The sequence below is a fragment of the Idiotropiscis lumnitzeri genome, chromosome 14 (assembly GCF_059441095.1).
Source record: "Idiotropiscis lumnitzeri isolate Australia: NSW breed Sydney's pygmy pipehorse chromosome 14, RoL_Ilum_1.0, whole genome shotgun sequence".
Classification (NCBI taxonomy): domain Eukaryota; kingdom Metazoa; phylum Chordata; class Actinopteri; order Syngnathiformes; family Syngnathidae; genus Idiotropiscis; species Idiotropiscis lumnitzeri.
The window spans coordinates 11,718,025-11,740,879 of record NC_142404.1 but is presented as its reverse complement, the minus strand read 5'-3'; the positions used below and the strand labels follow the sequence as shown (position 1 = coordinate 11,740,879).

The 22,855-nt window shown below is 41.0% G+C and overlaps 2 protein-coding genes across 2 annotated transcripts; both read right to left on the bottom strand.

The window, feature by feature from the left end:
- Positions 1-950: 950 nt before the first annotated feature.
- snx4 (sorting nexin 4) lies at positions 951-7,499 on the bottom strand. Its single transcript, XM_088315807.1, has 14 exons — positions 7,276-7,499; positions 6,403-6,527; positions 5,591-5,732; positions 5,371-5,520; positions 4,748-4,795; positions 4,312-4,367; positions 4,121-4,193; positions 3,905-3,966; positions 3,651-3,716; positions 3,239-3,328; positions 2,919-3,018; positions 2,679-2,824; positions 2,425-2,539; positions 951-1,635 (listed from the first exon to the last, which is right to left on the bottom strand). The coding sequence occupies exons 1-14, from the start codon at positions 7,369-7,371 to the stop codon at positions 1,588-1,590; spliced, it is 1,317 nt and encodes a 438-aa protein (XP_088171933.1). The 5' UTR covers positions 7,372-7,499; the 3' UTR covers positions 951-1,587.
- Positions 7,500-12,067: 4,568 nt separating this feature from the next.
- Positions 12,068-22,153, bottom strand: LOC148323485 (ras-related protein Rap-2a). The gene is made up of 2 exons (XM_088315092.1): positions 21,272-22,153; positions 12,068-14,207 (listed from the first exon to the last, which is right to left on the bottom strand). The coding sequence occupies exons 1-2, from the start codon at positions 21,583-21,585 to the stop codon at positions 13,970-13,972; spliced, it is 552 nt and encodes a 183-aa protein (XP_088171218.1). The 5' UTR covers positions 21,586-22,153; the 3' UTR covers positions 12,068-13,969.
- Between the last annotated feature and the right edge of the window lie 702 nt (positions 22,154-22,855).

Genomic DNA, 22,855 nt, shown 5'->3' with positions numbered 1-22,855 from the left:
TTATTATGGCTAAAGCCACACGAGAAATCAGGGCGAGAGAGTAGCTTTTTATTTTCATTAATGGCACAGTGGCCCCGAATCTAAATTTTAAGGGCACAAACTGTAAAATGGCTTGCAAAGCAAATTTGCATCCCACTAATTTTCACCATACTGTATTACTGATAAAATGTGTGGAGCCGAAGTTTTGTCAGCAACAACAAATATATACTTTTGAAAACTTAAGTAATTATAAATGAGCAAATTTACTGATTGCACTGGTGCGAATAGATGAAAATTGTAGCTGTACTCTCTCAAATTTTAGGGCAAAATACCCCCATGAAATACTTTGGTATGTGTGCGCTCAAACACACAAAATGTAGTGGTCAACTAAGATTTTGTAATACTAATGAATTAAGGGTTAGGTTCAGCAATAGGTCAAACTAGAAAATAAAAAAATAATTCTAAAAAAACAGATTGCTAGAAAATATGTAATGGCGTTTCTTAAATAGGTGTCAAAAATACATTTAGGGACACAAAAAGCCATCTCTCATTAAAATGTGTAGTGGCCAGTGTAATTCTTACAGCTTTATGACAGAAATTCAATTTAACAGTCTGTTATTTCCCAAAACACCATCTTAGCTGAGTGCATTATTCTGAATAAAACACATTTTTTTACAGCAATGTTTATTATTATTAGTGCTTTACCACAATGATGACAATAACATACAAAAATTATCTCCCATGAAACAAATCCATTTGAGAAAACAAAGCTTTAACATTGTTTCTGATTCACAATTTCATCAGATTTTATTTGGCTGTTCCCATTTTTGTACATGTCTTAAAGTGATTAAAGGCCAACATGTACAGTACATGCATGCTTTGGCAACAACCTGTTTGATGGGACAGTTTGTGGGAGTGGCCCGCTTCAGTCAATCGAAAAAAAGAAGAAAAAAAATTACAGACCAAAATGGTGACCTCGAGTGGCTTTCACTCACTGCGGTTTATTTGCACATGAGGACATGTCATAATAAATTACCAAGATTTATTACTTTTATCAGAACAAGTCAAAAAATTAAAGGCTTTGGCTGAGTAATGTAATTCATATCAAGGTTATGCATTTGACACAATGAACTGCAGTTTGTTTCGATCAGGGCTGGGTAACCTTATTCGAACGCCCCACCTCGGTTAGTTTATTTAGATTGCGGAAGTTTATAGTGGGTCAGATCTGATGCTCTCTGGCAGTTCGCATATGGCCCAAGAGTAGTTGGTTCTCCACCCCTGATTTAGACTGGAAAAACCCCCCAAAAACCGTTTGAGGCATCACTCATCATAGCACACTTTGTTATCCACCACTAACATCTCTCGTACTTCAGTATTAAGCGCCACATGTTACCAGTACCAGCTCTCTGGATGAAACGATTCTGCATAATGCTGAGAGAAGCTGTGGACAAACCTGGAATTGGAACGTGAAGGATTGGACCAAATGGTTCACAACGAGATCATCTCCATAAGACTAGTCAGACATCAACTGACCAGTGTGGTACCGGCCTGAATATTTGAGTTGGAATATTGTTTTTCGGCCGGGGCGGTGATTGGCTGATAAGTGGCTTACATTTTGTTGAAACACTCCTTGGCATTGGACCATACCTGGATTCCCTAAAACAGCAACAGAATAAATAAAAATGACAACAATTTAAGATAAATACACCTACTTCAATTATAAATTTCCTCTTCTACCACCTCAGGCAAAAAAATAAATGAAAATACAAACAAAAAACAAGCTAGTAACTAACTACCGCAGTTCAAATTTGAGATTCTAACTATCAGCTAACTGAACGATACACTTTTCAAAAAAGGCATACATTTTAAGATATCAGATTTTTTTTTTATCACATTTCCTCTATTTGTGCCCTCCCCTTTAACAGACACAGTGTCAATTGAAGAACGTTAACTGTCTCTCCCTAAATAGAATCTCTTTTTCCACTCTCTCACGCTAAAAAAAAAAGGTGGTCTGGTCATAGAAGCTGCTTATTTCCCTAAGTCAATCGAAAAATAAATACACGGTTAGTTTCAACATACTTTTCTGAAGGCCAATTTCTAAATTTCCACATAAAAAAATTCATTGGTTATCATACGTAATACTTCAATTTTCGTAAACTAAGGTAAATTGTGTTTCTGTTAGCTGAAAGCTATATTCTTAAAAAAAAAAAAAAAAACATGAAATATTTTACTCAGCGTGAAGTAAATCTATATACGAGGTTCACTTTTTGGATCGAACAAATAAATCCCTTTATCCCCCAAATATACAAACTTTTCGAAATTCAGATGTGTATACGAGGCACAATATGATGCACCACTGACAAAGAGCAACGCACAGAGACACTCTTCTATTGCCTTTCAATAGATTGTGCGAGACTACCTAATGTTGTGTACCACTAAACATACCTTCTTACACATGCTAATTTGCATAATGGCATAGCTGATGAGCGCCTCGCGCAGATCTCTGTCCTTCTGTTCCTTAAAACGCTCAATGTCTTCCCAGGCTGTTTGCACAAACTCTCTGCAAAGAACAACAGAGTAGAACCCCTCAGGTCACTTGTCTTTATTCCAAAAATATTAATAAATATCAATGCATATAAATATTACCAAAATAAAAAAAAAAAAGACCAAGCAAAAAAAGGTTGAGGATATGAGCTCACTGGCACTCTGCGTTCTTCTCCTTGAGCGTCTGCTCTCCTTCCTGGATGCTTTGCTCCAAAGCCGCCAACCTGCTCTCCCTCTGCTCCTGGCTCTCCTGGCCAAACAGTTTACTGGTCATCCCCTTCAGGGAGAAGACACGCACCATCTACACATATAAATATATAAAGTATGGAAGTGAAGCATAGAAAAGGGTTAGTTCACAGTGCCAGAATCGTCTCATCCATAAATCAGTGTGTTACCCCAGTGGCTAGTTCTTCTCGCTGCTGCTTCTTGGAGGCCAGGTCCTGCGCTGTCACTTCCAACTCATACTGGATCAGCTCATGTTTCCGACACACTGACCTGACCACACAAACAAAACACCACAATACATATACAGAATACTAACACAGGGAAGGAATCTAATAAATCTGACATTTTTTGTAATGTATAGCTTGTGCTTGTTAAAAATGTCATGGGAAGAAGACCTTGAAAAAAAGAATTGCTTTAAATCACAATATTGAGAAAAAGAAAACAAAATGCAATTAGTTCATTTTGCAAAATCATAATCCTGAATAATTACCTAACAGCGTCTGTGTAGAACAGATATTCCTTCAGTTGGTCAGCATAGTGCTCTTCTTCCTCCAAAATGTCATCTATTGATGCAGCGTACCTGGCCACACACATGTCAGAGATATATCAAACTAAATTTTACACAAAAACAATGTTGGTAGTTTTGTACCTCATAAGGAACATCATTTAAATGCATAATTCTACTTAAATGTGATTTTTTTTCTTTTTACATGTACTCCATCTTCCTCTAACAGTCCTGAAACAAGCATGCTACCAAAGACTCAAACTTTTCCATTGGTGTGAACGGTTGTTAGTCTAAATGTTCTGCGATGAGCTGGTGAACAGTCAAGACTGTCAGCTGGAATAGACTAAATAGACAAGTGCTTTAGAAAATGGATGACTGGATGTCAATTTATACGTACGTATCCATGTGGTGACCGGCACTCTGTAGTCCATCTCCCATCTCTTTCTCGATAGCGCTCCATTCACTGGCGAGACAACCATCAATGATAACAGTACATAATGAGCCTCCTGTTAATTGTCATGTCAAATAACAGCAACATGACATCTTGTACCCGCACATACAAACGATACTGCCGTCAACCAGGATATTTGTAACATGTCAACTCAGCACCCCCTGGTGGCACTAACAAATAACGCGGAAAGACGCAATTACCTGAAGACTCGTCCATAGTTACCATGGACTTTGTAGACGCCATACAACCTGTCTGCAACTCTCTGCAATCGACACAAACAACCACCATGAAGCGCACACACATTAAACATCTTATCGCTCAGGTAAGCACGACTTCTAACGAGGTCACCTGACTGCAGAAAAGTTGGGACTAGCGCTAGCACAATTTGTGATTTGCGCACATGTGCGAATACTCACCGCTCTCACCCTGAGAAGTTGAGAGATGGAGCTGTTCAGTTCATCGCTATACTGTTTCAGTGCTGTAAAGCGCCTGGGAAATGCAGCAGCAGAATATACAACTCAGCAACTCTCGTGTTTATATGGCAATATGAACCTACCTCACTCTGTGAGGTAGACAAAAAAAAAAGGCTGAAGAAAATGACACCTACTTGTCAGGGCTCTTAACTCTGAACATGGCACTTAGAGACTTCAGTCGAGAATCCGCCTAACAAGGAAGATTTTTAATGTACTTTAGGATACCAGAACATTTCCAGAACAGCTCAGATAGGATTTAGCAATACAGGCGCATCTTAAACGCATATCATATAGTCTGACTAAACACAGAGCGAAATATTTCATTTTTTTAAAGTATGGCTGATCGTAGCTAACAACAAATAAAAGCCCCAAATTCACCACCTGAAGGCATTGGAACATTGTTTTAATTAAAGAAATTACATGGGGAATTTGCCTTTTGAAAGGTATTTTCATTTGTGTTTAACACATTTGTATTCAACTCCTGAAATAAAAAATCTTTGATATAATTCTCAAATTTATTAAGCTCCACCTGTGTATGGGATCTGGCACTAATGAATAGAAATATAATACCTTGTCTTGGAAACCCGTCTCCAAAACCGCATCCCTCCAGCCTTTCTCCTGAATAAAAAAATTATTGGCAGGTGCATACAAAAGGTTTTTTTCAGTTGACATTTGCAGTATCACAAAGAACAATTGGGATGCCCAACATGGACAAAATGCAAGCATTTGAAAGAAATCTGCTTTAAAAACTCGAGTTATTTATACTGGTGCTTTTGTTTGGATACTGCAATATTAATAGTAAGATTGTAGCAGTAGAATGCACAGTGGACACATTCAAGCTCAGTGAGCAACTCAAATGATGAATTGCTTTTTCTTTGGCTTTTTTTTTTTTTTTTTTTTACACCTCCTCGGAAAAGTGTCAGCGATAGCAAAGAGAAGTGTGGTCATGACTATGTAACTTACATCTACAGGAACAAGGCAAACATCTCTGCTGCACAGCATGGCAACACTGAGTTAGCAAGCGTTCGTTCGGGTCAAACAAAAATGGCCCGGGACAAAGATGATGCTATAATGGAGACAGTTTGATCCTAAACTTTTTCTAAATATGAACAAATTGGATGTTGACCGGCAAGGTGCCACCCGTTATCAAAATAAAAGTCAGGATGTCAGTGTGTATTAAAACGTGTACAAACCTCTGTAAGGAAAAGGAAAACTATCTTGTCTTTGCAGAGGACAGGATGTGACATCACACGCAACAGGAAGTTTTCCAAGCCGACTCTCCTCCGCTCGACAAAGTCTGGGTCAAGGTTGTCAGCCGACAACTTGTGCCACACAAACTCCGCCTAAAGTTGGAACAATCCACACATTAATGAAAAAAAAAACGACCGAGTGAGCTTTTCTGTTTCCACTCACCCGTTTCTCTGGCAGCGGAGGGATAATGATGTATGGGTAGGTGACCAACAGGTATGTTCGGAGCAACTCAAACTCACTATAGCGTCTCCACAGTGTGTCAGGTGTGGTAGGTGGAGAAACGTTGGGGACGGCTTCAGATGGTCTATAAACATAACAGGAACACAATGATTTTGTTGAATTTGTGAAAAAGGACATTCTACATACAACAATTATCCTGTGATGTGGAGTGTTCGGAGCGTTATAATACTATGAAATTTTACATAATGCGATATAATACAACTTAATTTGTATAGCACATTTCACAACAGCTGCAGATGTAACAAAGCACCTTAAATAGACTGATAACATTAAAAAGCAATAATTGAATTTCAGTAGTTACCTTTTATTTCGCTTTTACTGTTGTTTTTTTAAATTTAGTTTTAATTTGCTTTTACAACATGTTTAATTTTTATTAGTTTTTAGTTTAAAAAGAGCATATTTGTTGGGTGCGAGATACACACACACACAAAAAAATGGGTTGCCAAGTACTGTGTAATAAACAAGTCAAGACAGTTGGACCGTCCTTATACAATATGCACATACAGCAATACTGAAATAAATACATTTAAAATTAAACCCTAAGTCAAATATAAGATATTTACACCGACAGAGGCAAGAGACACAACTGTCATGGAGATGTCGAAGTGTGTTTCTTTACAGGAGTAACCGTGGTCAGAACACACATCAACATTGTATTCCTTATTGTGTGTGGGGTCTCTCCCAAAGAAAAAAAAATCAGTTTGGACGTGCACCACTTTTTAACAGAGCCTCACCGTGTTTCTACGAGGTAGACGGTGTAGGTTTCCTGCATGTTGACTGTGTTCTTGCCCGTTCTTTTCTCAGCCTCCGCCACATTTATCTCCAGCTTCTTCAACAGCGACGTCCCCTTTTCCACCATCTGCATAGCATAGGTTACATTTAGCGTAAAAAGCTCTCAACCATAAAATAAGATAAGGAGAGACAGTAAAGATGGACAGAAAAACACACACACGGAGGTGCAAGTCCATCATCCGCCACTTATTGACAAGGGTCGCGCTTGAACTGCGGTACACCCTGGTCGCCAGACAATTGCAGGGTACATATCGACAAAACCATTTATTCTCACACCTATGATCAATTTAGTCGTTGATCAAACTAACGTTCCTGTTTTCTTAACGGGGCGAATTCTGATACCTGGAGAAACCTTCCGCCCTAGGTGCAAATCGTGACAGCATTTAGCAGGTTACAAGACCTGACGACTTCCTCCTTTACTGCTGGATTTCCGCCATTCAAAATTTGTAAAATAAATAAGCACAAATAATAAAGGAATAAACGAACAAAAACTCGTACAGTACAGAACAATTTGAATGAACAACAATTTAACAGTTTACAGTTGAGCCAGTTGAATGTGGAAGCTAGTTAAGTTAGCAAGCTAGCATCACGAGTGAAGTTTGTAGTGGAGCAACTTGTCGAAAGCAACTTATTCGTTATAAATTTAACATTCCACATATATGTAATTGATTTAAAAGTCCGGTAGAATACCAGGAACTTACCTCTACTCAAATATTGTCAATAATGGCGTTCGAATGAATTCCACACCCCCGCTAGCTAAATAGGCTAACGACTACATAGAAATCAACGTCACTTGAAGCAAATAGTTGTAGTACCGTGTTGATGATGTTGTTTTCCGACTCCGTGGGCGTGATGTCGGTGTTTCCGATCACCGCCACTTGCTCTTCGTTACTTCCAGAGTCTGCCATCATCTTCCACCGAGAGATGTTGCTGATGCGCCGCTACTGCTTGCCTGGCGTCAGCTGAGCTAGCTCAGCAAGCGAGAGGGTGGCTCTTGTGCGCATTCGTAACGGATCCTCGCTTTACGACGCACTGTCGTTCCTGTGGCGACGACGTAACACGAATTTGTACGTACATTATTTGCCGTAACGCGCTGCAGACGGTCGCAAATTTATGACAACAAAGTAGTAAAGCCACACTCAATCGTAAAGTTTTGCATGAAAAAAAAAAACTTATTGTAGATAATTTACAACATTCAAATGACAAAATGGAATGACGACGTATTACCGTTTGCAACGTTGAAATCTCGTACACCAAAGACCCACTGGCTGTTCTACTCAGAAGTGATAAATGTGGGTAAATGAAGAACCGATTTCAAACTATATGTTATGTAGCCCTATCTGATTTTTAAAATTGTAATTTTTTTGGAGATCAGATATTATATATATTTTGTATTGGATATAAATATATATACATTAATAAATATATAATACATTATCTGTAATATCTTTAAATATTGAATGTGAATGAATATATGCACGCACGCCAGTCCTATCGGAGTCAACTTTTTAATGCAGGTGACTTAACATCTTGCAACAGGTCTGACAGGCAGTTCGTTGATACCACGTCTGCTAGACTTTTATTAACTGACTTATAAACCACCAGTACCCTCTATTGGAAACAAGCTGCACCCCAGCTTAATCACTATACAAGATCATTGATATATATTTTTTTCAACAAACATATGTTGTACTCAAATGTTTACATGACCTGGCATAATTTGAAAGATATGTATCAATCTTCAAAGAAAAGGTGAGTGCGCAGTCAAAACTTGGCAAATTTGTTAAAAATAAACCATAAAGCATTTTAGAACAGCACAATCTTTATTCAAAGCTTATCAATAAGAAAAGAAATGGCGAGATATTCCGAATTGAGTCATCATTCATATTTTCCGCAAAATTGCCAATATTTAAAAAAACTCGGACAGGGCTGTTGTTTATTTTTTATGTTGGCCACGTTTGGGTTTTGTGTGGTTTATTTTTAATGTTGGCTACGTTTGTGTTTTGGGTGGGGGACTGCGGGGTGTCGACTATGCCTTCCTAACATCGCAATTGATAATTTATAACAACACTGCAATAATAAAACAAACGATTATATCGTACTGGATTGATGTTGTGACGTTAGCTGTCGCCATCTAGTGGCAGTGTACCTGAAACACAACGATAAATCACATTTTGGCGAGCAACGCTCTTGTCCCGTGTCTTCACATATTGAGCTCATTTGTTGCCAGGATGGCCGAGTGGTCTAAGGCGCCGCGTTCAGGACCCAGTCTCCCCAGGAGGCCTGGGTTCGAATCTCGAATTTCCCCATTGTGGGACTAATAAAGGGAATATTATTATTATTATTATTATTATTTCAGATGTATGTACCAAACTGGTAACTCTTCACATCAATTGATACCCAATAAGCAGCTCTCAATTTCCAAAACGCCTGCGCTCCTCTTCCTCCGCAGAATGGCAACCAGTAGTCGTGACTAAGGCTGCACTTCCCTTGTCATTTTGACAAGAAATGATGTGGAGGAGCCCAGCTGGAGGAAGCGCAGCGTGCCCCTTTCACAGATGGAACGCTGGGGGAGCTCAATGTAGGAAACAAGGAGTCGGCGGCTTTTTAATTCACACACCTGCGCCGTGAAGGTCCAGTGGGACATGTTCAAACGGCATTTGCTTTTTCCCATTCTGTGTCTCATTCCCTGCGTAGCATCTTCCTTGAAAGTCACTCCTGCCTCCACTGCAAGTTTTGTATTTTTTTTTAATAAAAATGACTGTGGCGTGATTTATTTTCTCATTAACACCCTGCAACTCTGCTCTTACAACAATACACTGTATATATCAGTGCAAATGATGCAACAGACTGGTCCTTGTCCGTAATGAAGCCCACTGAGACCTTCAGTCTGAGTCCTTCAGTCCTCTGGCCCGTCTCATTAGAAGTGATGAAGCACCGAACACACCACACATGCCTTGTTTCCAGACTCGCGTTTATAAAAACAGCAACATGAGGTGAATTAAGGTGGATAAGCTCATTCGTTTCCCTGCATGAGGTCCACTCAAAACCTGTCATTGCCTTCCGTTCTGACTCTCGCCCAGTCAGTCGGATCTAGTTCACCGTACCCTAAAGATGACCCGATTGCAGCCCTCTGCATCTGTCAAAATGTTTTAGTATGGACTAAATCCACACTTGTTTGCAATGAAAGGTGAAGACTTGATGTCGGCTTTCAGTCTGTCATCTTTAATTCAAATTTTTTTCCTATATACAGAGATTATTGTAGTTTACGAAAACTAATGAAAGAAACAAAAATTGAAAAAGTACAATCAAATGAAATCATCGCTCGCAGATGTACATGTTTTCCTCATCCCTGAACACGACTTCCTGCTTTCTTGTCGAAGAATCAAGGGAAATGTAGTTCTCACAAACTGTTTAAACCATGGATGCACAAGTCTGGTCCTAAAGAGCCCCTATGAAGCCCGTTTCGGATCTCTCCCTCTTCCAACACATCTCTGATTCAAATGATCAGCTCAACAGCAAGCTCTGAGAAACCTGATAACGATCCTGATCATTTGACTATAGTAATAGGTGTCAAGGAAGTTGTTGTGGTGATGCAGCTCGAATGCAAGACAAACTTCGTATGTCGGGCAGGAGCTAAATTCAGCATAATGGTCAATTCCATTTGATTCCTCTGTGAGGTGGGGAAAAAAACACCAAAATGGATTCTGTTCGACTTTGGTGGTTGCACTGTAGAGAATCCACAAAGATTCAAGTCAAACAGACTTTGAAGGACTATGACCGACCTTGGCCCTTCACACACGTTGCTTTATCGCGGTAATGAATGCAAAATATGAATAAATCAGTGAATGTACAATATTCAAAGACATATTCAATACTCATTAAGAACAAAGCCCATTCCAAACACACAAAGACGAATCAGCCGCGATGGATGTGTCCCTCTTTTGCTCTCCAGTCTTTGAGGAAAGGACAAGAAGTCGTTGAAAAGCCATCGTGGCTGGCCATGCTACGTCTGGGATATAATTGTCAAAGTTGGAATGCAGCACAGTAGTTATTATTCTCTACTTTCCCTGCCGCATGTAAAGACAGCGGCTATAAAAAGCAACAGAGTGTGTCTCCGTAAGCCGGCCGCAGTTCAAGTCAACAAAGTGCACCGGAAAAATGGAAAGAAAGGCTTCCATTTTTGCTACGCTCGGATTGTTTGTTGTTCCTTTTAAACCCTGATGCTGTCTCTTTTTAGCGGAATGACTAAAACTCATTCAGAGCCAGCTTAAACGTCCATTGGGAATATGTGTTGCTCCCATTGTGTCATCCCCCAAAAACAACAAATCACCTCCTTCCTGCTGCAGCCCAAATGTGCCTCGCACTCTGCTTGACCATAAATAAAACAAAAATAACAACTAAAAAAACCCTTTTAGTCTTCATTACAACCTGCTGGCATTCAATAAACAAAAATGCTGGAGAATAAGCTTAATCTTACAATCGAAACACAAACACAAATCCTGAAATGCAAAATGATACGACTGTGACTTGTTCAACCACGCTCATGTTTGTTTTCATCATTCCAGGTTTTTTTTTTTTTTGTGGCTGAAATGACGCTCAATGACACATTTAGATCCCACTCTATGAAAACGCGAGCGCTTTCATTAGTATTATCCAGCACAACTGCAAGTTATCAACTTAGTATTACCAAACCCATTGCTCAACATTGCAGCACGCAGCTAGCTAGCTAGCTAGCCACGCTTCCACCCAGAAAAAGCATCACACCCGGATGACACAATTTATAGGAACGTTCGGTATCATGATTTAAAGTCTCAAGCGAAAAAGTGACGCTGCGGACGAGCCGTCCGCCAACTAGGAGGAACCTGGAAGCTAGCAAGTTAGCTAGCAAATCTTGTCCAGTCAGTGGCAGCTTTAAGTGGATATTTTCGTGATTCAAACTTGTAGGGATGGGCTGGTACAAGAAAGATGCTAGACAAGGTCACATCCACTTTTACAAAAGCTTTTTGTAATTTTTTAGCTAGGACGCTTCAGAAGAGAAGAAAAAAATCTACCTGTTGATGAACCTAACTCTTAAATCATACAACTAAATGCATCACATATCATGAAAAAACACTTATGTACATTTTTTAATAGTCCTGTTAATGGGTTTTTATTGATTTATTTTACAAAATTTGTTTTTCACAGGACAGCGGTGATATAATTATTATGTTATTATTATTATTAGTAGTACTATGAAATCCGGATGTGCAAGAGATAAAACAATTCATGCAGATTCGTAATCAATGCAAAAAAAAAAAGAATCGATTAAAACAATTTCGTAAAAATTAATTGATCAATGTAATCCAAAATGATGTGCTTATCTTACTGACAGTAACAGCATTTGTGTATGGAAAAGTTTGAAGCAGGCAGGTGTTCATCTCATAGTAAAAAGTATTATGAGAGCAGTGTGCCGAGACCAGATGGATTGAGGAAGCACCTGTGCAATACAAGAGACAATAAGGCAGCATCAAAGGTGTTGCTACGATCCCCCCCTCAAAAGGTGGATGACATTTGAAAAGGTCAATACAAGACAATTCATTTCTAAAACGCACAAAAAGCAGCCAATCCAAGTGCTGAACACTTTTATTACGCAGGTGTCAAATGTCAACATAATCAGAGAATTCAAGAGTCACGCTAAAAACCAAATAAAATAGAAAATCAACATTTTCACACACAAGGAGGGAATTAAAAAAAAGTCGGCTTCCTGGTGTAAATTTAAATTGGAAAAAGATGCACTTAAGATAGCGTCCATACCTGCACTTGTTTGTCTTTGTTCTTCTTAAAAAATACACAGGAGTCCTTTTTTTCCTTTCCATGCATTTGTTTTATAATGACACGTGTTCTGCTGGCACTTCTCATAGGTATGATTGTTTGCAAGTGTTGGCATGTTGGTATCCCCCAAAAAGTTGTGCTGAATGTTCTCAACTCCTGTTTCCACAAGCCATTCCCCAAAAATATAATGTAGTTAAATTTTGTGAACTAATTCATTGGACAAAAATGACACTGACTGTTTGAACTTTTTTTTCTTTTTTTTAAATATGCTACTGAATGTTCTGAACTCCTGTTTTTTTTTAAAGATCAACTAATTGACAAAATAGCACCAAAGATTCTGGAACCTCATTTCCGCATCCAATTAATCAAGACAACATAACTGAATGTTCAAAGCTCCCTTTCCCGGAGTCAATCAAACTAAATACCGCTGACTGTTCTGATTTGAACTCCTGTTTCCACAATTTAAGGTAATACTAAATGTTCTAAGCACCCTTTTCCATGACATATAAAGGGAAAAAAAAAAACACCGGATGTTTTGAACTCCTATTTATGCACCCAATTAATTGAAACAAAATAACACTGAATAATCAAAGCTCCTTCTTCCACAACCAATTAATGTAAATACCGCCGAATGTTCTTAACTCCTGCTTTCACAACCAAATGATTAAAAAACAGCAATGATTGTTCTGAACTCCCATTTCCGCAATCAATTCTTTGAGACAAAATAGGAGTTGAATGTTCAAAGCACCTTAGTCCATGACCTATGAATCGGCAAAAATAATCACTCAACTGGATGTTCTGTAGTCCTGTTTTGCGTGACCAATAAAATGAAACCAGTGCAGAATGTTCTGAACATGCCTAACTGAAATCTGCATGGAAATAAAAAAGGGCATCTCGTTCTTCTCAAGACACTAAACTAGTTGAGTGATAAACAGCGCCTCTACTGGTTGAAACCAGGTAATGCACTCTATTTTACCTGCCAGACAGACAAATAATTCAGAATAATCAACTAATCAATTAGCCCTAGTTAAGATAATCAAACACTGAAAGTCCAACATTCATGAACACTTCATTTTTAGACTGAATCTTTAAAAAAAAAAAAATGTGGAAGACGATGCTGTTACCGTGTTAAAACAAACAAAGATGACTGCACCGCTTTTTCTCTCCATTTACAATATTGGAAAAAAATAGATAAAATGCTTTTAGGTCACCTCTTTGGTTCAGCCTGGCGATGAGTACAAAAAAAAAACAAACTCCCAAAAAGCACGACACAAAATGTACACAAATCCAAACCTTTCTTCATATTTGAAGCAAAGGATTCCGAGAAAGCAGTTAGTGTTGTCACAGTAAATCCATCATGAAAGTAAATCTGGAGTAAATTGTCTCTCTTATAAAAAAAAAAAAAGAAAAAAAAATGAAGGTCCCGTGGTGTCATTGTTTGCTGATGACGACAAAAATGGTGGAGAGCAACATAAGGCGAGGATATGATTTTTTGTTTTTTTTACAGCTCTCAATATCCTATCATATCATGAATATTGTCACTGCCGATATTATCAGTTAAAATCCATCGTGTTCAATCATTTAATAGCCGTGTGCGCACGCATACGTGTGTGTGTGTGTGTGAGCGTGCCAAGTGCGTGTCTGTGTCTCCGCCATAACCTCCAACCTCGCCGCACCAACCCCCCCCGCGGCTGGCTATTGTATATTGCAGGACGAGCAGCAGGGGTCGTCCTTGTCGGGCTGAGCGGCGTAGTCCATCTGCCGCACGATCTCGGCGAACAGTTCGTCCACCATGGTTTTGCTTTTGGCCGACGTCTCCATGAAGGGGCAGCCCCACTCCTCGGCCAGCGCCTGGCCCTCGCTGGACGACACCTCCCGCTCGCTCTCCAGGTCCACCTTGTTGCCCACCAGGATCACGGGGACCTTTTCGTACCTGCGAGAGACACACAAAGCACACTGCATGTAAAAAGTGCCGTTTTCTGTACTGGTTGACGACAAAAGAGGCGACCGGTTTCCATGTCGCGATCCGTGCATATTTCCGACAGGCTGCAGGTTTCAATGAGAGTGAGCTTGCTCGGAGCAGAGAGCCCATTTCATTTTCATCTACTCATGAATACATTATCCCAAGTGGACTGTAATCTAAACTATCCTGCTCACTTCTTGTGAGGGGAAGAAGATCTTACAGGATGGATCACGATTAATCACAAGTTCCTCCAACTGCTCAGCCTTCCTAAATGTTGCACTAAACTTACTGCATTGAAGATTTTTTTTTGGTCACCCCCCCCCCCTCCAAATTGCAACCTTTGCCATGCATTCTACTACATCCCAATGTCAATTTGAATTTGATTAAATGCTCAGCACAATATGTAGACCAGCATGGACCGGGCCACTCGCTCAAAGTCAGCTGAGATAGGCTCCGGCTCACGCACGACTCTCTAATGAGGAAAATCACGCTAGCAAATGGATGGAATGGTAATCATCTCTAACTGTCATGACCAATCTTCCCTCTAATTTTCCATGCATCCAAGGATTCACATAAACTCCCTGAGCATCTTCTGGACCACGGGGAGCAACATTAGACATCCACACGGCAGCCAAACCAGTATCACGCAAATTAAACCACCTATATATGAAAATAGAACAAAATCAGCCCGAGTTAGTTAGTTTTATATAAGCATAGTTCATTGAGTTTCGATTTAATCTATATCAATATGGTCCCACATTGTTCACTCAATAATGAAACCCAACAAGTTATAGCCACCCGACCTCCGAAACATTGCAAAAAAGCCTCATTCAGGGAGCTTGTAAACAAGGTCCAAGTTTGGACTTCCTGAATGGAGCGATCTACGTGTTGCCTGCAGTGTCACATAAGTGGTGAGGGTGAGTACGTATTAGTGTGTGTGTCAATGTATGCCTAAAACAATCTGTCGGAAGTGGGAATGGTGTGGTGTCCTGTTTATACATGAAACTGGGCACTGAGAGGGGAGAGCAGCGCACAACTGCTCAATGCTGGACAAATACATTCATCTTAACGATATAATTTAATATGCATCTGTCGATTGAATAGTGAAAATGCACGCGAGCGATGTCTTTATAAGAAGCGCCTCGGAAGAGTCGACGAATGGGGCGAGGCAGCCTGTCAAAATATCTACATTCTCATTTATTCTCACCCACTTCTCTTTGTGGCAACCCGCTTATCCCTTGTCAATCGAGCCATAAACGGTCGCAGTTGTCCGTAGTTGCCTGGCGGTAGACGTGCAGGGCTTGATTGCTCAATAAATGGATGTGAATCGTTCTTTTGCGGTGGTCGAAACCGAATCGGATTTGGGCAGCGTCTAAGGCCCTCTGCCCAAGTCCTTTGTAGTTTGAACACATGATTCCACCTCCCTACGCGAATTTATGGACACATTTCCTGAAAACAGTCAATTCCCCACCCGTTGCTTATAGTTTATTTGAATTTTGTGGTACCAACTGTTCTGGTAATTTTCCTCACCGGAATCCTGCCTTAAAAATCCTAGAAGCTGCTGGAGCGTGTCCTTCAATCAAGGTAAAAGTGCCATTAAGGTGCACCCTGTAGTGCTTTCGGTCCAATTCTTAAAATCCTTCAAAAGCTGATAAAAGGGCCAGCAATGTCACATCAGGGAAAATTAATATCCATCACCGGATTTCAAACGGCTTGCTTCTGTGTAATAGAGGCACTTACTCAACTTGTGTGGCTCACCGGGGCCTCGTTGCTACACAAAGACATGTGGCATACAGGAGAGGAGAGCTATATATAGTCATAATAACAGAGGAGGAAACTTGTGCTCCCATGAGGTGTGAGACTGTGGCTGCCAAAGATACCGAAGCTCCGAGGGCCTTGGAAAAAAAAACAAAAAAAAAACAAGTGTCGACCACCCTGTGTTTGGAGCAGTCAGGCGGTGAGCCCAGATAGTACATGTAGTTGTCTAGACAGATTTCTCGGAGGCGGCGAATGAAACAGCGATATTGCATGAAAATATCATGAAATTCAAAACATTGGTTGTTTTAACGCAATCACTCCAAAACGGTAAACAACATGTCACGCTTGAGCCTGAGGGCGGCCACAAGGGTTTACTGTCACTGCCCCGTTCCCAGACACATCGCATCTATAATGCAGGATGCATCAGATCACGTCCGTCTTGCTGACGGATGCTGCAAGCCGCCGACGGGATCACAAGTCCGATTTTTTGGGGGCTTGAACCCACATGAGAAGGCGAGGTTCTACGCTTCTTCTTCTCGACAATAGTTATTTTCGTCAAAGAATTACAAGCGCCTCGCTCTTTTGGCACGTCGAAGATATAATCCAGTGGAGAGCAGAGCTATGTCTTTCGTAAACAACCCAAAACAAGATCAAGGGTGGTATTTGAAAAGTGGGATTCTCCCATGGCTTTTCGAAAATGGCCCTTCCCACTTCCTTCTATGCCTGATGGTATTAACAGATGACGGGGATTTTGCCCAACAAACACATTAGGGTGAACCAATGAGAATTTTCCCGGGTGCTTAACAGCAAGGTTGGATAAGCCTTCACATTTTTAAATAATCTATAAATAAATAAATCGGAAAGTAAGTGGCAACTTTCACATTTTGGCCACCAAAGCAGCTCGGCGGGTCTCGTGGTTAGCACGTCTGCCTCCTATTTTTGAGGCTGGGGGTTCAAATATCTGCTTGAGCCTTGCTGTGTGGCATTTGCAAGTTGGGCTCAATTTGAGGAGAGATTTTTTTCTTTCTTTTATAAGACGTGACCGTGACAGTGAATTGATGGAGGGAGCGTGTATAGATTTCAAAAACTAAACTCATGTTTCAGAATACAATTACTCCTGTAGACTGATCTCTGCGTTCGCCCCGGTAATTGACTGACTATCAGTAGAGAGTGCATCCCACGTCTTCTGGCCCTTAGATAATAAATGGGTAGACGGATGTCGAATGTTCAGGGTTTTCATCATATTAAGTGCATTCCAAGATGGCGGCGCGCATGGACGCAGCGGCTAACAGCTCCCCCTCCTCTAATCTCGTTGCACACTTGAGTACAATGACAATAAAGGGATTTCTATTTCTATTTTCTATTCTACACCCCACAGCTCAATTGCTGTGCAAACATCAAGGTTTATCACTTGAGCTCACCGTGCTTCCTCGTCACACTCTGACCATGGCGCTGTTATTTACATACCCGGCAAAGCCACCAATCACTGCTTGTCCCTGGCATGAGGAGTGATTGGGGCCACGGCGGGCTCGCACCGACCGGCCCACCATGTAATCATGTGCACCCGTAGCCTCCGTGACTGACGGACGCCGACAGAGCGACGCCCCTGACCTGAGCTAATGCAGCCGTGACGGGTCGCCGGTGTTTTGGCAGGAGACAAGTCGCAATGACTACAAAGGATTTTATATTGACGAGAATCACGAGTTAGTCCAAATCTGTCATAAAGTCAGGACACGCTTTCATGTAGTCTTTTGAAAATGGCAGATCTCATCCTAGCCTAACTTCCAAGTCACGGGTGGAGAAATTGGCGAATGGATTATATAATATAAATTAGCCGCACCATCACAATTCAGCAAAATTCCAAACGAGCATGTCCGATCTGACTTTGGGCAAGAGGCGAGGTAAACCCTGGATTGGTTGCAAGCCAATCGCAGATCACATTTCAAACTTTCACACCACAGGACAATTTAATCTGAAGCAAACATGTTTATGGAAAAAAGGAGGAATCCGGAGTACCCATAGAAAAGCCACACAAACACGGGGAGAAAATGCAAACCAACACAAATAAATGCCAAAACCAAGATTTTCACCCGAAACCTCAAAACGGTGAGGGAGGCGTGCTAACCACTCGTCCACCATGCACCCAGTAATTAAGTAAATTATCCATGATATGTTTCCTCTAAACTGATCTTAGTTGATCTTAAGGCCTTTTAAATGCGCATCAAAACCCAGAGCGAAGCGTGTGTAGGAGTTGCGTGTGAAATGCGAAAATAAATTTGTGCTGTGACATGAGACATCAACAACACCAGATTCTCGTGCGTGGGGCGAAATAGCACAACGGCCGGGCTGCAGCTGGAGTGCGAGCCTGCATGTATACATTAGCATATCAACATGCAGGAAAGCGGCGGTTAACTTAACGATCTCATTACTTCATTCACAGTTGCGCGGATGCAGAAAAAGTAGACGTTCAAACTAAACCAACACGTAGACCGAATGGGAGGTTTTTGTGTCGTTAAATGAGTTTAACTTTCAATAGCGCAGAATTATAATATTTATAGATTAATACAGATTAGCGTTGAGCAATTAATTAAATTCAAATCGCCGTTGCAATGCAAGAGAAGGTAATTTTCAGATCAGAGGCTGCAATTTGTTTAAAAAAAAAATTGAGGGCAGGAATTGACAGCGTAAATTCACCGCTTAAGAAGTTCAGTCAGGTCAAAGTGTTCAACGAGTTTACAACTCTAATTAAACGATTTAAATGAACAGTCTATCAAAGTAATTCATGGTTCATTTGCATCTATTTTATCTTAAGTCGAACCTCAACACCAAACCATTATATATAATAAATCTGATCTCTGAAATCTGATTGAAAATGCATGCAGAGAGGAACAAAATATGTAAAAAAAAATTTAATTAAATCGTAATTGCAATATCAAATAAAAATATATTGCAATTAAGATTATTTTTCAAAATTGTTCAGACAAATTAGGCTGGTGGTCTTTCATTCTACTAAATAGAATAACAGATTTAAGAATATGAACATTGTGATTTTCCAATGTCACCGTTTATCCTCATAAAGTGTCCTAACCTTAAACAGATGCAGTGCGCAAGTGCCCACTTGAGCAAATAAACTCCTCCTCAAATAGACACTTCCTTCAATAACCACCTGTAAGGCTTCTGAACACCGAGCGGCAACATGATTGAATAGCTGCAAAATGAAAGATCAAGATCAAAACTAGTTTTAAACCATGCATTCAACACGGCCAATTTCAAATCAGGCTGACATTGTTTTTAGCCACTTATAAAAGAAAGACAAGACTTGAGCCAACTTTCAATCATCCTGCTTGTCCTATTCAGGGTCAACCCAGGACACTTCCACTCCAAGTTTCCTCACGACTGACACTCATCCACTTGCAAAAATCAAATGATCATTTGAATCAGGTGAAAACAGGCGGGACATCCGGAGGAACAGGATTGAAGACCCCTGAAAAGTTGTATTGCATTGGATCGAAAATTGAAAACAACATTTGAAAAGGTGCAATTACTTGGAGGCTAATAATAAGCCATCCAGGGTATATTAGTGTAAATCAATCTATATAATAGTGTTGCCGATTGTCAGGGTTAAAAAAAAAAAAAAAAAAAAAGCCCATTTGATTGTTTTTATGCCCCATCTATCGCTAACAACCTGATAAAGTCACAATGGCAGGAAGTATTTGTATGAAAAACACTTCTTGTACATTGTGGGTTGGTAGCGTCGTAAACCGAAGCCCTCCTATAATTAGCCCTACGGGGTACAGTAATGTGTATCAATCCATTTTTATTAGGTTGCCGGCTGTCAAGAGTAAAGCACTGTAAGCTGTTTTATTACTCATCAAGCACACAAACACCTTCATGTCGTAAACTTGCATCTCTTGTGTTGCGTATTATTCGATTATGTACCGATTCTGGCCCCAGCTTGTGCCAAAGTGTCAGCAAAGGCCAACTAAACGCTATGTGACCAATTTAATGGTATTATTGTTTACTTCCTGGTTGGCAATTGTGGAGTTCTTTACGTTACATTCGGGTGTCTTTGCATGCAGGTTGTTTCAATGTGTCAATTAAAGTTGTTAACATATTTTCACGACCATAGGGAGTACCGTGTTAAAGGGCGCAGGCATGTCAAAATATACCATAGCTTAGCATGCATGCACGTATGCTAAAATATAAGTTAGCATGCAAGCTAGCATATATGCTTAAAAACTCATCTATCGATCGATCGATCAATGGATGGATAGAACGATAGATAGATGTAGATACAATATGAATCCATACTGCACCCCTTATTCAGGTGATCTTACTTTTCATCATCAGACTGCTTCTTTAACAGCCTGTTCAATAAAACATTTCTACCCACTAACGTGACCCAGGTTCTTGCTTTGGCTTCATTGTCTCAAAGAGAAGCAGTAAAATTGTGGGAGATGACAAGTGTCGGCAGTTACGAATGCCAGACCCACTGGGCTACAATTTACACCTATCCAATTATATTGGTGCTCTTTCTGTAACGTCCAAAGATGCATCCAAGCACCATGCGCCTTCTACCGTGCCATGTTCGTAGAGGAGTAGAAAATCTTGGTAACCAGCTGTGTGTGCCATTATTGGGGTGTTGAAACTGGTTAACTTGTTTAAATTAATTGCAATGTGGAAAATTGATTTGATATACACTGCAGGGATAATTGTAATTGAACCCCCCTCAAAAATTTCTAATTTCACATGGATGGTGGCAAAGCACTACTTTTGTCAAAGTGAAGCTCCTCACCTCACTTCAATGGACTTCCTTGGCATTAGAATACCTCCGGATGGTGACAAAGAACTACTTTTGTCTAAATGACAAAAGCCTCAAATCATTTCAACATAGTTCAACGCATCAAGATGGCACCCAAAAACGACCCAAAAACAGCTAATAGAAAATCAGTAATGCGACGTGTTGACAAACTCGCCGGCATCCACGCACATTCGAAATAAAATTGCATGCTATTCATTTTTGCAAAGACGAGTGTTTTGTAAACATAGTATTATTAAGGTTCAAACTACAAATATAGTCACTTCTCGACAGTTTTAGGTTTGTGTGATCACGAGTTGCAATTTCTGTGTTCGGTGTACACCAAAATAGAGCAGCCATGTGTTGTTTAGTGCCTACAGGCCTACAGTATTGCATCTATAGGCCCACCCCTGCACCATGATGGCCTATATGTCACATTTACATGCATTTTGCACTTTGACATCAGCATTCCACCCACCTTTTGACTCTGATGATCTGGTCTCTCATGGGCTTGATGTCCTGAAAGCTCTGCTGGTTGACCAGGCTGTAGACTAGAATGAAGCCCTGTCCGTTCTTGATGTACAGGTCCCGCATGGAAGCGAACTGCTCGGTACCGGCGGTGTCCAGGATCTCCAGGACCGACGGCGAGGAGTCCACTTCGATCTCCTTGCGGTAGAAGTCCTCTATGGTGGGGTCGTACTTCTCAATGAACGTCCCGGTGACGAACTGGACCGTGAGGGCGGACTTGCCGACCCCGCCGCTGCCCAGGACCACCACTTTGTACTCGCGCATCGTTGGATTCAAGTCGAAAAGCAGCTGAAAATCTCAACGTTCACCATTTTGTGTCGGTTGTTGACAATAATAACACGATCGGTCCGACTCAAAGCACAAAGACCCGGTGCTCCGGCACGGGCTTCATTGTGGAAATTCCTCCTCCCCCCCAACTCCAAACAACGCAGGGCCACGCGCCGATGGCTACGCGACCGCTCGTACCATGGAAGGTGACGGGATAAAAACTGCTTTGCTTTTCACGTGCTTGAGCTCAGCCTTTGCACAAAAAACAAACTTGCTCCATGGAGAACGCTGAGGGGGGTAAAATGCCTGGACTTGCCCCCCGCCCCTTAAAAAAATAACGAATGAGCGCACGCGCGCGGTGAGAAGCGAACCCGGAAATAGCTTCGAACGCTACCTCGTTAACTCACCAATGATTTCCGCTTTCTTTAATCACTTCTCCAACATCACGTGCGTGTTTTCGTCCCCCAGTTGCACTCCGGTGCGATGCCAGCCGCCATCGTGTCACGTAAAGACTTACGACGGCTGCGGAAGAACACCCCACTTCTTGCTCTCTCTCGGCTTCCCTAGGAAATATCCCGCCCCCTCCTCGTTCCTCCATTTGATTGGCACGCAACTCGGACCAATGGCGCACTGTGAAGCCCGCGGACCTTGAATGGGGCGCACAAAGCCGGCCGCCAATGAGATTGTCCGCTTCTCGATTCCGTTCGTGTGTTAAAATAAATAAAAATCCCACCATTCGGTTGCCCCAGTGACACCCGAGCAGCGAGTGACCAATCACGGACGGCTGGGAGACGTGTATCCAGGAGGACAATGAGCCGGATGTTGTTGCCATGGTAACGCTGCATCGCCGTCGGCTTGTCCAAATTTGAGAATGGTCGTCTTTTATTTCTTAATATTCACCATTCAATGATGTGTTGACATCATGCTGGAACATTTAATGTGAATTTACAGTTTGGAACACTTGTGCAATCTATTGAGATGACTTGAAGCCGCCAGAGAGGCACTGAATCATATGCACAGGTCTAATATAACGTTCACTGGGTGTATTGATAATTCTAAAATTATACCAGGTGGGCCAAAAGTATGTCGAGTGTGACCGAGCTCCACGCAGATTCACGTCAGCTTTACATCTTCAAAGAAGGTTTCATCGCCAGGGTTAAGGTTTCAAGGACAGCGTCAGTTGCAAGTCTGGGTGTGGGTTTGTGTGTGAGTCAATCTGGTCTACATTAAAAGAAGTAGCAAGCCTCTCACTTCCTTCCTTTCATCA

Coding starts and splice junctions, on each gene's coding strand:
- snx4 (XM_088315807.1), bottom strand. CDS start 7,371: ATGATGGCAGACTCTGGAAGTAACGAAGAGCAAGTGGCGGTGATCGGA. Junction 4,194..4,311: donor AGAGTTAAGAGCCCTGACAA/GTAGGTGTCATT, acceptor TGCATTTCCCAG/GCGCTTTACAGCACTGAAAC. Junction 3,019..3,238: donor TTCTACACAGACGCTGTTAG/GTAATTATTCAG, acceptor TTGTGTGGTCAG/GTCAGTGTGTCGGAAACATG.
- LOC148323485 (XM_088315092.1), bottom strand. CDS start 21,585: ATGCGCGAGTACAAAGTGGTGGTCCTGGGCAGCGGCGGGGTCGGCAAG. Junction 14,208..21,271: donor CAGATCATCAGAGTCAAAAG/GTGGGTGGAATG, acceptor TGTCTCTCGCAG/GTACGAAAAGGTCCCCGTGA.